Genomic DNA, 12,500 nt, shown 5'->3' on the forward strand with positions numbered 1-12,500 from the left:
TGGGCATGTAATAGGGGTCGGGGTGGAGCGCCCACGGCTGCAGCGGCAGCGGTGACCTCCCTAGTACAGGCGATGGCAGCTGCCGCAGCTGCGGTGGCTGTAGACGGCGGCGCCGCAGCAGCTGCAGAAGCTAATTTATGGAGAAGAGCAGTGTGTTGGGCTAAAAGGGAAGCCACTAACTGTTCCCAGGGACCCCCTACTGAGGGGGCGGCCCCACCCTTGCTTTGATCGTTACTATCGGCCACCCCGCTTATAATTGCCCCAGAGGGCGTCGCCATAAGAGGATAATAATTCTAACAAGAAAAATAAACCAGAGTGAATATTGCTTATTGCTTTCGTTTTATGTAGAGTTTCTCTTGTAGTTGTATCCTCTCTCTTTCCAGCTTTATATGGGGTTTCAGCTTAAAAATATGATCAAACTAGACTCATCAACAGGAGTATAATTTGCCTTAAAATATTTCTCCCTAGAGCATTGTAATACAACACTGAAGGAAAATTATTCTCTATTAAAGGAGTCGAGTAACTCTTAACAGTGAACACTCAAACGACAAAATTTCAAGTATGACCTTGAGAAATGCAAGTGGGGTACCACAGAGGTCCCACGAGGAAGATTTGAATTTGGTATTAATTGAGGTCGTTTTTCGTGTAATTCTTTGGAAAGGTTCGGGTGACTTGTGCGCAACCCTTGAACCTGGCAGTATTCGCTCCTTTTAAGGGTTATGAAACTGCGACACGACCTAAATAGACAGGACAGACATTCACAAATATATAGGAAGACACAGTGAAAATGCTACTATGCCAACACCAGTGGACTTATATTATATTTTTTTCCGAACTTGGCGATAATTTCTCCTATTACAGAGATGACGACTTATCGCAAAAAGGCAATAATACTGGAAGACTTGGTTACGATATGTCATAAAAAATCTTAACCTACATCACATGTGAACTGGAAGACTTGGATTACCGCGGGTTGAATAACCGCATCTACATGGCTAGAGGGTGGTCATTGGGGTCTGGCGACTCCCACTGGAAGTGGTCCTCCAAGTTGGAGAATCTGGAGTCTAGCTCCAACTTCGAGAATCGTTCCTTCCCCATGATACTCTGATTCCCTTTCTTCTTCTTGGTCACCTTTCGCCTTTCGAGCGAAATCTCACTGGGGAGGAAGCTGTTCCTTAGCATGAATAACACTGGGGAGGACAGTTGCTGAGGATAGAGCAACACCTATATCCAATGGTGATCACACAATATTTTCTTTCCATTCCTGATATGACTTCGACGGGAGAGACGTATCGACACAGGGGCTTTGTATGCGTTGGCTACAGGGCTTGCGGCGCAACTGCCCTCTCTCTTCCGGAGGACAGGGAAAGCCTTTGTCTCTAGGGTTTAGATGAGCAACGTAAAATAAGAGCCGCGTAAGAGGGGAAAACTAAGAGGAGGAGACAGGTCCCTGGAAGCGAAAAGTTCCTCTCCGCGTCCTTCGGTGTGTAACTCGCGGGAGGCGACTGTGCCGAGGTATTATCACACCCGCTGCTCTCAGCTGGGCTCGGTACTCCAGCCCACCCCTTCAACCCCTCCGGCCCCACCTCCATCAAGAGGGGACACAACCCACCTTCCTACAACAACAGATGCTCCCTAGAACCCCAGCTCCCCCTCTGCCTGCTTCCCTCTAGCTCCTGCACCCCCTCGCGCTCTCTCAGGCTCACTCCCGCTGGTTTATAATCAATAGTGGCAGGGGTCTCTTGTCGCGTTTCCCCTTTCCCTCTATACAGAAAACTAGTTTGGATTCCCCTCCAGTACAATTAGGAAAACATTAACTTTGAAACAAAATCAGCATATTGCAAATGAAAACTTGGCTTGGTAATGAACAATTTTAAAAATTAGAAATAAAACACATTAACCGAAGTAAATAAGTTCAGTGGGTCTATTTGACTTTCTCAGTAACATCCCTGTGGAGGAGATAACAGGCCTCGGAATATCCATACCCAACTGAAGTCACTCGAGCGCAAGTGAGGAGTCGAGAGACGGAGGAAGAACGGGGGGGACGAGTGAGGGAGAAAAGTTTGGGAGGCAAAGATGGCTAAACACAATATCCCACCGAATCTGGTGGATAATGGAAATGGATCAGCCGTAGGTCAATTTTCCTTCAAAACTATAACGGAAAATTTCCAAATCGAAGCACGAAAAAGGAGGTTCCTGTGTCCCGCCCCTTCCTAAAATTTTTTGCCAAGAGGGAACACAATGGACATAAATTATATCAACAACTACAGTACTACACGAGTTCAAAATCGAATGAGTGAGCTTTGGTACATCTAAGAAAGCGAATAACGCAATAAAAAAGTCAAAAGTCAAAATCAAAAAGCTTTGTTCCATTATAAAATGGTTATTCTCCTACATAATATAAATTATTTACATAAAATTCACTATAAATGAATTGTAAAAATCTAGGATATATATACATTCAACTAATATTTAAAAAATATTGCTCAAGTTTCCTTTTGAATAATACAGAACTAACATTTATACATTTTTCTTATTTCATGAGGTAGTTTGTTCCAGCAAGCTGGGAGTATCGAGTTCCTATTAAATATAAACAACAACTCTGCATGGGAAATGTTTCTTTATTGTCCACGGAACCGATTTTAAAATATAGATGGACCAACATTGTATTGTAAATCCTCTGGTCTTCATCCGCTTCCTGCACCGGCACCATTACTACATTAACCCAAATGCAAGGAAAATAAATTCTTCACGACACATATACGCTATTAACGAAATATACATTCAAGTATAAGCATGCGTGAGTACATTTAAGAAAACATGTCATGTCATCTCTTATTTTTTCTTAAAAAGCTAATCCTACAATCAAATCTCAATTTTTTTTTACGAATTTCCTTGTAGCAATGAGTCGCTAGCTGTAAGATGTTAGCTGAAAATTTGGTGTCATCATCCTTCACGTCCTGTACTCGTCTCAAAGATTTCATGCACGTGTACGCACTTAACACTGTATGTCTATCCTTTTATATTACTACTATATGAATCACCAGGTAGAGCGCATAGGCCTTATACGTGTAAAAAATAGAACCCCATAGACCTACCTCCTTTGTTGCATTAATGGTTTAAACGTTACTTATTAAATGGCAGAGGCAAGGGACAGGGTAATATTCTAGAGACTGACCACGAATGATTGAAGACATTAAGGCTTTCAAGAGTAAACTGAAGCCTTTCTTATTCCGCGAGTCCTTTCACAGTGACGATTTAACAGTAAACGAGCAATACGTGATATGAAATGTTGAATACTTTAAACGAACAAGATAAAATAACTGTGGAGGTCCTGTACAGAGTAAGGTTCCACTGCTGTATAGGATCGGAAAAAACAGCCGCTAGTGGAGGTCCTGTAGAGGGTAGGGTTCCCCTTCTGTATAGAACCGAAAAAAAACCCGTCAAAGTAAGTATACGCATAGGATCAGCGCCCAAAGCCATCTCCATCAACCTAGGACCAGGGAGGGCCAGGAAATGGCTCCTGATGACTCAGCAGGTAGACCTACAGGCTTCCCCAAACATCCCGATCCTTACCTCAAAAAGGATAGTAACCTTGTATTGCAAACACTACAAGAAACTATCGAGCATGAGCGGGTCTCGAACCCACATTCAAACAGATTGTCAGGAAGGGACGTTTCCAAGAGGCTACCACAGCACAGATGTTATCACGCTTATTCTTGATAGCTTCTTAATTTTCTCCCTGCTTGTGTATTCCTTAAATACTAAAACAATTCCTTATGGGGTAAAATATTTTCTTTTAATACTGACATCTCATTTCATTTTGAAAATTAATTTTCTTTTGAAGTCTGGGCTGTAAACAGCTTTCTTAGCATTTTAAATATGTTTGCTGCATCTCTACGCCAGTTTATATCTCGTTTAAATAATTCACCTATTGATAAAACGGAATGCTTAAGAAGATTAATTATACATCAATTAGAAAATAGGGAATAAATCAATCAACTGCATTCATTAGGACACTATAAAATGCCGAATTCAGATAGAACAGAAATATTCTATAAAAATATGTATATATCTATATCTATATATATATATACATATATACACACACACACACACACATATATATATATATATATATATATATATATATATATATATATATATATATATATATATATATATATATAATCGGATTTAAAATAAAAACTTCGACAGCGAATTTCTCCTATTTAAAAATCCTGTTTATATCAATCGCATAATCACTTGTCTGTTATATCAATCAAAAGGTTATATTCAACAGATACGAAGCACACTACGTTTTGTGGACAGAACAAACATCTTTAACGATCTTCCAAATTAACGAGATTTAAAAAAAAAAAAAAAAAAAAAAAAAAAAAAAAAAAAAAAAAAAAACTTCCTAAGGTACATCATGAGACTTGTTTTGCTGACAGGTGACCCGTTTCTATGCGACCTCAGCTCGTGCATGCAAAAATCAAGCGCTCCAGAAATCGAACATCAGTCTTCACATCAAAAGGTCACGCTTTTGAGATGTTCTCGTAGACTTTAAAGACGAACTGCACTTAGAGACACGCCTACCGGTTTTACCTTGCCGTCCCATGTATAAAACAATAGAGTAAATCAATTATAGCAACAAAACAATTGCATAAATATCAAGACGCATAAAACTACCAAGTAATTTATCAATAAAAATAGCATTTTATTATCATTATTATTCAAAGAAGATTTACCACCGATGAGTAGAGCTCGACTATTATAAAGGTGGCCTTAATTGGTAAATAATACAATAAAAAACGATACGTTACTAGGAAGTTAGAAAAAAAATGACTCAAGAAATAACTGAACTGTTATGTATCAAAGAGAAGAATTTAAACTTCTAAAAGGGTGACCAATAAGAGGAAAGATTTTCAAGTAACAACGCAACTCAAAAGAACACAGGAAGAGCGAAGCCTAGCCAAGGGAGGGAGGTGGGGAGAGTGGGGGTAGGACAGGGGTTGGTAAGAGGGATACGACCAGGAAGAAGACCCAATCTGAGAAACAATGACACTGAATGGAAGGTGTGACCAGAGACAGTGGCTCTGTGGCTGAGAGTAATCCGGGATCATCCATGCCATCTGTCCTTTGTCTCTCCTACCACCCGCCTCTCCCCCAATCTTTTCTTCTTCCCATCCGCTTATTTCTCTCTCTCTCTCTCTCTCTCTCTCTCTCTCTCTCTCTCTCTCTCTCTCTCTCTCTCTCTCTCTCTCTCTCAATTCCATTACACTCCCCTTTCATCGCTATTTCTTCCTAACTTAGTTTTCCTATTGGGTTCACGAGGGGAAATATATAGACTGAAGGGGGGGGGCATACCAGTATGTATTTTAAGGTTGCTGTCCCATTGCTTTGCTGTGCTTTATGTTGTGGCTTGCCACTTCAATACCTACAAAGTACCTAAATCCTTTTCTAGGCCAACAGAGGCATATTTGTTTTGGATCTTTCCCGAGTCATCCGTCTATGTCTAGAATCAAGTCCGGTCCCTTTCGAAAGTTGGATAAGGACAATTGAGAAATACAAATAAGTGCTTGAGTGTCCCTCCATTCAAGCAACATCAAGTAGAAGTGTGTGGAATGCCACTGTGTAGTGGCTATGGGCTATATGCACCAGGGGGCAGCCTGCACAAGAAAAATAAACGAGACGCATCTGAGATAACAAAGCGGTCAGAAATAGCAGAGCACAATGATCTGATCAAATAAGTAGAACAGGTCTGAAGAGTGGGGAGGATGGGCGTACCCAAGTTGTGTAATGAATAGTAGTAGTAGTAGTAGTAGTATTCAAGGTGGTACACCATTATACCATTCTTGTGTTAAGCCAGATTAAAAAATTAAAGAATTGAAGAGTATGTGACTTAGAGAATAAATAAATAAATATATACATGTACACATTTATGAGAGAGAGAGAGAGAGAGAGAGAGAGAGAGAGAGAGAGAGAGAGAGAGAGAGAGAGAGAGAGAGAGAGAGAACATATGAGTAAAACCTTCAATATTTAAAAAAGAAACCATAACTTGGTTTTTGAGAGAGAGAGAGAGAGAGAGAGAGAGAGAGAGAGAGAGAGAGAGAGAGAGAGAGAGAGAGAGAGAGAGAGATCAGTAAAACCTTTAATATTTTGAAAAGAAACCATAACTTGGTTTTAGAGAGAGAGAGAGAGAGAGAGAGAGAGAGAGAGAGGAGAGAGAGAGAGACCTTCAATATTTAAAAAGAAACCATAACTTGGTTTTGAGAGAGAGAGAGAGAGAGAGAGAGAGAGAGAGAGAGAGAGAGAGAGAGACTAATTAGTGCTGGGGGTTGGTTGGGTGGATAGGCGGAGGAGGCGAGGGATGAAAACTTTGGTCATATCTAAGGACCAAACTCCGAGATGTGTCTCCTACGGATGACACACGACGGGAAGACACACATTCTTTTTGCTACGCGACCTCTGAAATAAAGAGTTCTTTTCTTTTGGTCTTTTTACCTTCATCGGTAATCTCATTATCCGTTTTCTCTTTTAACAATCTCCTTCATCCCCTTACCTTCCTCTTAATCTGCATTTTTCACTCTTAGACAATTAAAAATTCCCCTCTCATTGAAATCTCTTACACCTTCTCAAAAATCTCTAATTTTTTGTTAACAATCTCCTCCCCCTATTAGTAACTCTTAATCTTTTTTCTCTTCTCCTCTTCTCTTTCATTGTCAATTCCCTCTCATCTTTTACATCTAAGAATTTCTCTTTGCTTTTTTAACAATCTCTCTTTTCTCTCCCTCAAAAACCGCCCTTTTTAATCTTTTAAAAACTCTCCTATTACCACTTTAACATCTTGTTTTTTTTTCTTCAACCATCACTACTACTCCCTCGTGATGATTATATTTACCCTGTTCATAACATACTCTTTCACAGTCTCACCAATCTCCTTAACAATCTGCCATTTTAATCTTTTTATTTTTTTAAAAATCTCTTATAACCACCTTAACATCTTGTTTTTTCTCTTCAACCATCACTACTACTCCCTCGTGATAAATATATTCACCCCGTTAATAATATTCTCTTTCACAGTCTCACTAATCTCCTTAACAATCTGCCATTTTAATCTTTTTAATTTTTTAAAAATCTCTCATTACCACTTTAACATCTTGTTTTTTTCTCTTCAATCATCACTACTTCTCCCTCATGATATAATATATTAACTCCGTTAATAATATTCTCTTTCACAGTCTCATCAATCTCCATAACAATCTGCCATTTTAATCTTTTCAATCTTTTAAAAATCTCCTATTACCACTTTTACATCTTTTTTTCTCTTCTCCCTCGTGATAAATATATTTACTCCGTTAATAATATTCTCTCTCACAGTCTCACTAATCTCCTTAAGACAGATTGTCTTCGTTTTCGCAATCTCCTGAACCAAGGCTCACAGAGACACACTTTCTGTAGGTTTTGTACTGAACAGTACTGAACAAATGAGAGTTCTATAATCATGGTTAATGGGTCACATGATTGTTGAAGAAGAACCTTTATCTATTACAACTGTTGAGAGAGAAAAACTTATTCTGATTTATAAGAAAGAAACAAAATCATGTATCTCTTTTGACGGTCGAGAGCATCAAGTTAACTGTCACCTATAGTATGTATCAATACAAAAAGGCATTGGTTCGAATCCTGGCTCAGGTCGATGATACTATTATTATTATTATTATTATTATTATTATTATTATTATTATTATTATTATTATTATTATTATTATTATTATTATTAACAAACAAGGAAACCCACACTAGTAAGTAACTGAACATGGAGAATTTTCAGAACCAAATAAGGACAGTTACATCAATTTGATGAAATATATAAAAATAGTACTGGCAACCCTAAAGATAATACTGCAAATGGAAAAGAAATAAGGAGAATAAACATCAATTACCGAGGACAAACAAAGCTATATCGAATATTGTCTAAGGCGTAACTTTCCTCGAGAAGTAAAGCTTAACTCGGAGAAAATATTTGAGCTTAAAAATTTAATCACTTAACACCAAACTCCTTTATATACGATTTAAAAGGGAACGAAAAACAGAAAAACATTCGAGTAAAGCTTTCAATATTTTAAATAGAAACCATAACTTGGTTTTTGAGAGAGAGAGAGAGAGAGAGAGAGAGAGAGAGAGAGGAGAGAGAGAGAGAGAGAGAGAGAGAGAGAGAGAGAGAGAGAGAGAGAGAGCAAAACCTTCAATATTTTAAAAAGAAACCATAACTTGGTTTTTGAGAGAGAGAGAGAGAGAGGAGAGAGAGAGAGAGAGAGAGAGAGAGAAAGAGAGAGAGAGAGAGAGAGAGAGAGAACATATCAGTAAAACCTTCAATATTCTAAAAAGAAAACCACTTGGTTTTTGAGAGAGAGAGAGAGAGAGAGAGAGAGAGAGAGAGAGAGAGAGAGAGAGAGAGAGAGAGAGAGAGAGAGAAAGCATATCAGTAAAACCTTCAATATTCTAAAAAGAAACCATAACCTGGTTTTTTGAGATTGAGAGAGAGAGAGAGAGAGAGAGGAGAGAGAGAGAGAGAGAGAGAGAGAGAGAGAGAGAGAGAGAGAGAGAGAGAGAATGTGTGTAAATAAAATAAAAAAAATCTACGAATCGAAAGAACGAGTATTAAGACGGAGCAGCTGCAACTGATCATCGTTAACGAGAAAATGAGTCTGGGAGGTGGGAAAGATGAGGGCCATGAAAGCCATCCAAAGCCACCGTTAATTTCCTTCCCTTCACCTTAATGAAAGTCTTTTCCTTATTCGTTCTCTCTTTTCTCCAGCGTTCGTTCACTACTTTCTGATTACCACATGAAATGCTTCGGTATTAAGTCGATTTAATTGGCTGCTTCATGGAGAGGACTAACTCGTTCGCTGGCATCGGAGAGACTAGTGAAAGAGCTCATATTGGTGTTGACGATTTTCAATCAGCAGGCCTTTTTCCTTCATGATTAGAACGGCGCACAATTCCACCTAGCGGAGTTATGGCCACTTTATTCCCTAGATTCTGGCCCGGAGTTAATTTCTAAGGTTATGACGCTTGAAGCATTTCAATTCTGTCAATGGAAAGAATCTATTAAATGCATATATGAGAGCCACACACGCGTCAATAGCGTAAACTTCAACAAGCTCTTCTGTTTTGCCTTGATGTAACGCCAGGGACATGGGATTTTCCTTTGTATCTCAAACCAGCTTCTTCCAATTTACGTTTTCCCTTTAAAGTGAACATGGACACCCTTACCCTTCCCCCTTCCTTTCATACTCTTGGCCCCTCCCCCCTTCGGACGGAGGGAGCCCTTCCCTCCACTCAGCAGGGGTAAGGGGGAACGTATTGATCTGTAAGTGCTCCAGTTCGCCCTTTCTCTCACTCCACCTCCTCCTCCTCCTCCCCCCTTCACCACACTGGTTTCCAGGATCCTTTTTCTTTCACAAAAGTATGTTCTGGAACTTCGTCTTAAACCCATAACAAGGTCTTAGAGAAATTCAATAAACAATTTACGGATTATTTAAACATTTTTTTATTGCAAAATCTGAAATCTAGATGAACGTTTATAACTGCAAAAGTTCGGACCTTCGACGTTCGGCAAATGGTCCATCCCTTTCCTAAACAACTAAAATCCCCCGCTGGTGCTGACTGACTGACCCCTTTAGGTTGAAGGCTTAAATAAACATTAAAATGAAATCTAATGGAATGAAACATATTTCACCGTGTAAATTTCCATCATTGTTTTGTTCTTATTTTACACCACTAATGGTCTTTGGAATGAAGACCAATGTATAAATTCTAAGTATAATTGCGATCTCGACGGCTCCTTATTTTATTCCTCTGGCACTTTTGTCCACCTTATTTACTTTTAAAATCTACTCAAAATACAAAATAAAGAGAACCATGGACATTAAATACATATGAACTACAATAAACCATCCTGAACAAGGACCGTCGTCGTAAAACAGAAACGGAAATACGAATGTCTCATTAGCACCCAAGTGGATAAATCTTTGAAACTAATGTCTTCTCACCAACAAAGTGGTGTACTCATCTTCGAGATAAATGTCTTATCAGAACCCCAGTTGTGTAATCATATTTGAGAAAAAGTCATATCACCACCCGAGTGGTGTAATCATCTTCGAGACGAATGTCTTATCACCACCCAAACAGAAGAATCACGTTCAAGATGAATGTCTTATCACCACCCAAACAGAAGAATCACGTTCAAGATGAATGTCTTATCACCACCAAAGCGGTGTTATCATCTTCAAAACTTATGTCTTATCACCATCCAAGTGGTATGATCATTATCGAGATGAATGTCTTATCACCACTCAAAAAATTTAATTATCATCGAGAAAAATGTTTTATCACCACCCAAACGGTGTAACCACCTTTGAAATGAAGGTCTTATCAGCATCCAAGAGGTGTAATCATCTTCGAGACTAAAGTCTTATCATCACCAAAGTGGTGTAACACCTTTTGAGACAAATATCTTATCAGGACCCAAGTGGTATTATCATCTTTGAAACAAATGTCTTATCACCACCAAAGTGTTGAAATAATTTTCAAGGTTCTCTTATCACCACTCAAGTGGTGTTATCACCTTCAAGACGAATATCTTATCACCACCCAAGTGATGTAATCATCTTTGAGACAAATGTCTTATCACTACCCAAGCGGTGCAAACATCTTTGATATGAAGGTCTTATCAGCATCCAAGAGATGTAATCATCTTTGAGACGAGTGTCTTGTCACCAACAAAGTGGTGTTATCATTTTTAAGACGAATGTCTTATCAGCACCCAAACGGTGCAATCATCTTTGAGATGAAGATCTCATCAGCATCCAAGTGGTGTAATCATCTTCGAGACAAATTCCTTATCAGCACCAAAGCGGTGTAATAGTTTTTTAAACAAACGTCTTATCAGGACCCAAATGATATAATAATCATTGAAACGAGTGTCTTACCACCAAAGTGGTATTATCATTTTCAAGAAGATTGTCTTATCATCACCCAAGCAGTGTTATCATCTTCAAGACAAATTTCTAATCAGCATCAAAGTGGTATAATCATCTTTGAGACGAATGTCTCATCACCCCCAAAGCGGTGTAATATTTCTTAGGCAAATGTCTTATCAGGACCCACTTTGTATAACCAACTATGAAACTAGTGTCTTATCAGCACCCAAGCGGTGCAATCACCTTTGAGATGAAGGTCTTATCGGCATCCATGAGGTGCAATCATCTTCAAGACGAATTTCTTATCTCCACCAAAGAGGTGTAATCATTTTCGAGACGATTGTCTTATCACCACCAAAGAGGTGTAATCATCTCTGAGACGAGGGTCTTATCAGCACACAAGTGGTGTAATCATCTTCGAGAAGAGTGTCTTATCAACACCAAAGAGCTGTAATCTTTTTTAGAGACGAATGTCTTATCAGCACCCAAGTGGTGTAATCATCTTCAAGACGAGTGTCTAATCACTACCAAAGTTGTGTAATCAAACTTCGAGAAGAGTGTCTTATCGCCTCCCAAGTGGTGTAATCATCTTCGAGACGAGTTTCTTATCACCATGAAAGTGGTGTAATCATCTTCAAGACGAGTGTCTTATCACCACCAAAGTTGTGTAATCAAACTTCGAGAAGAGTATCTTATCGCCTCCCAAGTGGTGTAATCATCTTCGAAAGGACTAAATAATGTTATTTTCTGTTTACACGAAGAAATGCAGCCATCTTATCGGCCGTATCTTATGAATATATCTCTCCTGGTATTTTCCTTTGGCAGTCATCTGATAACCTAACCTCCTAAGAAGATAAATTGGTCTATATCGAGATAACCCGGACAAGAAGCCCTTATGAGAAAAATCTGGTGGCGTTAGCTTCAGCTGGATTCAGACTGAAGGAGGCTTACATCATGGCAAACCTGTAGACACAGCCATTAAATATTAAATAAATTAGTCCTTTTCGAAGAGTAGGCTACCAGCCTAAAACATCTGTCTGCACATCCTTAAAGCAAATAAACATGAAAACCCTTTTCATAACACGACTCCTTAGTGATTTTTAACATCCTCATTACAAAAGTTAAACACTTGAAACTGTGAACTTCAGTGTCATTATATTGATAGGAACTATAATCAATTATAGACATTTTTTGGAAGATAAGTGAAAAATTCTGCTTATCCTTCTTAAATAAAAAATTCTCTCTATTTAGAGCCCAAGAGATGCTTTTGCCTAACTGAAATAGAAAGAAAAATAATGATCTTATTAGGAAACTTTTTAGCTTTCTGCATAGAATCACAGTTTTCTTTAACACCATGCACTGTTAAAACTGATCTACAGTATATCCCTATGAAAAAAAAAAAAACTATTAAAATAACAGTGACAATGGTAGGGGTAATGATGATGACTATCTTGATTAAGTAATCCTATTTCAGGTCATGTTTAAAACTATTTCTGAGATTGCCCTGGG

At 38.6% G+C, this 12,500-nt stretch overlaps 2 protein-coding genes across 3 annotated transcripts in view; both read right to left on the reverse strand.

Moving 5' to 3' along the window:
* The window catches only part of LOC137655902 (uncharacterized), a 4,028-nt gene extending 2,536 nt beyond the window's left edge, over window positions 1-1,492 (reverse strand). The window contains exon 1 of the mRNA XM_068390120.1: window positions 1-1,492. This exon is cut by the window's left edge and continues 354 nt beyond it. Within this exon, the coding sequence (XP_068246221.1) occupies window positions 1-278 (278 nt within the window). The 5' untranslated portion in view covers window positions 279-1,492.
* LOC137655871 (SRRM2 protein homolog rsr-2-like) overlaps window positions 1-12,500 on the reverse strand; it is a 325,653-nt gene that overhangs the window by 63,286 nt on the left and 249,867 nt on the right. The window lies entirely within an intron of this gene.

The sequence above is a fragment of the Palaemon carinicauda genome, chromosome 16, assembly GCF_036898095.1.
Source record: "Palaemon carinicauda isolate YSFRI2023 chromosome 16, ASM3689809v2, whole genome shotgun sequence".
Lineage (NCBI taxonomy): Eukaryota > Metazoa > Arthropoda > Malacostraca > Decapoda > Palaemonidae > Palaemon > Palaemon carinicauda.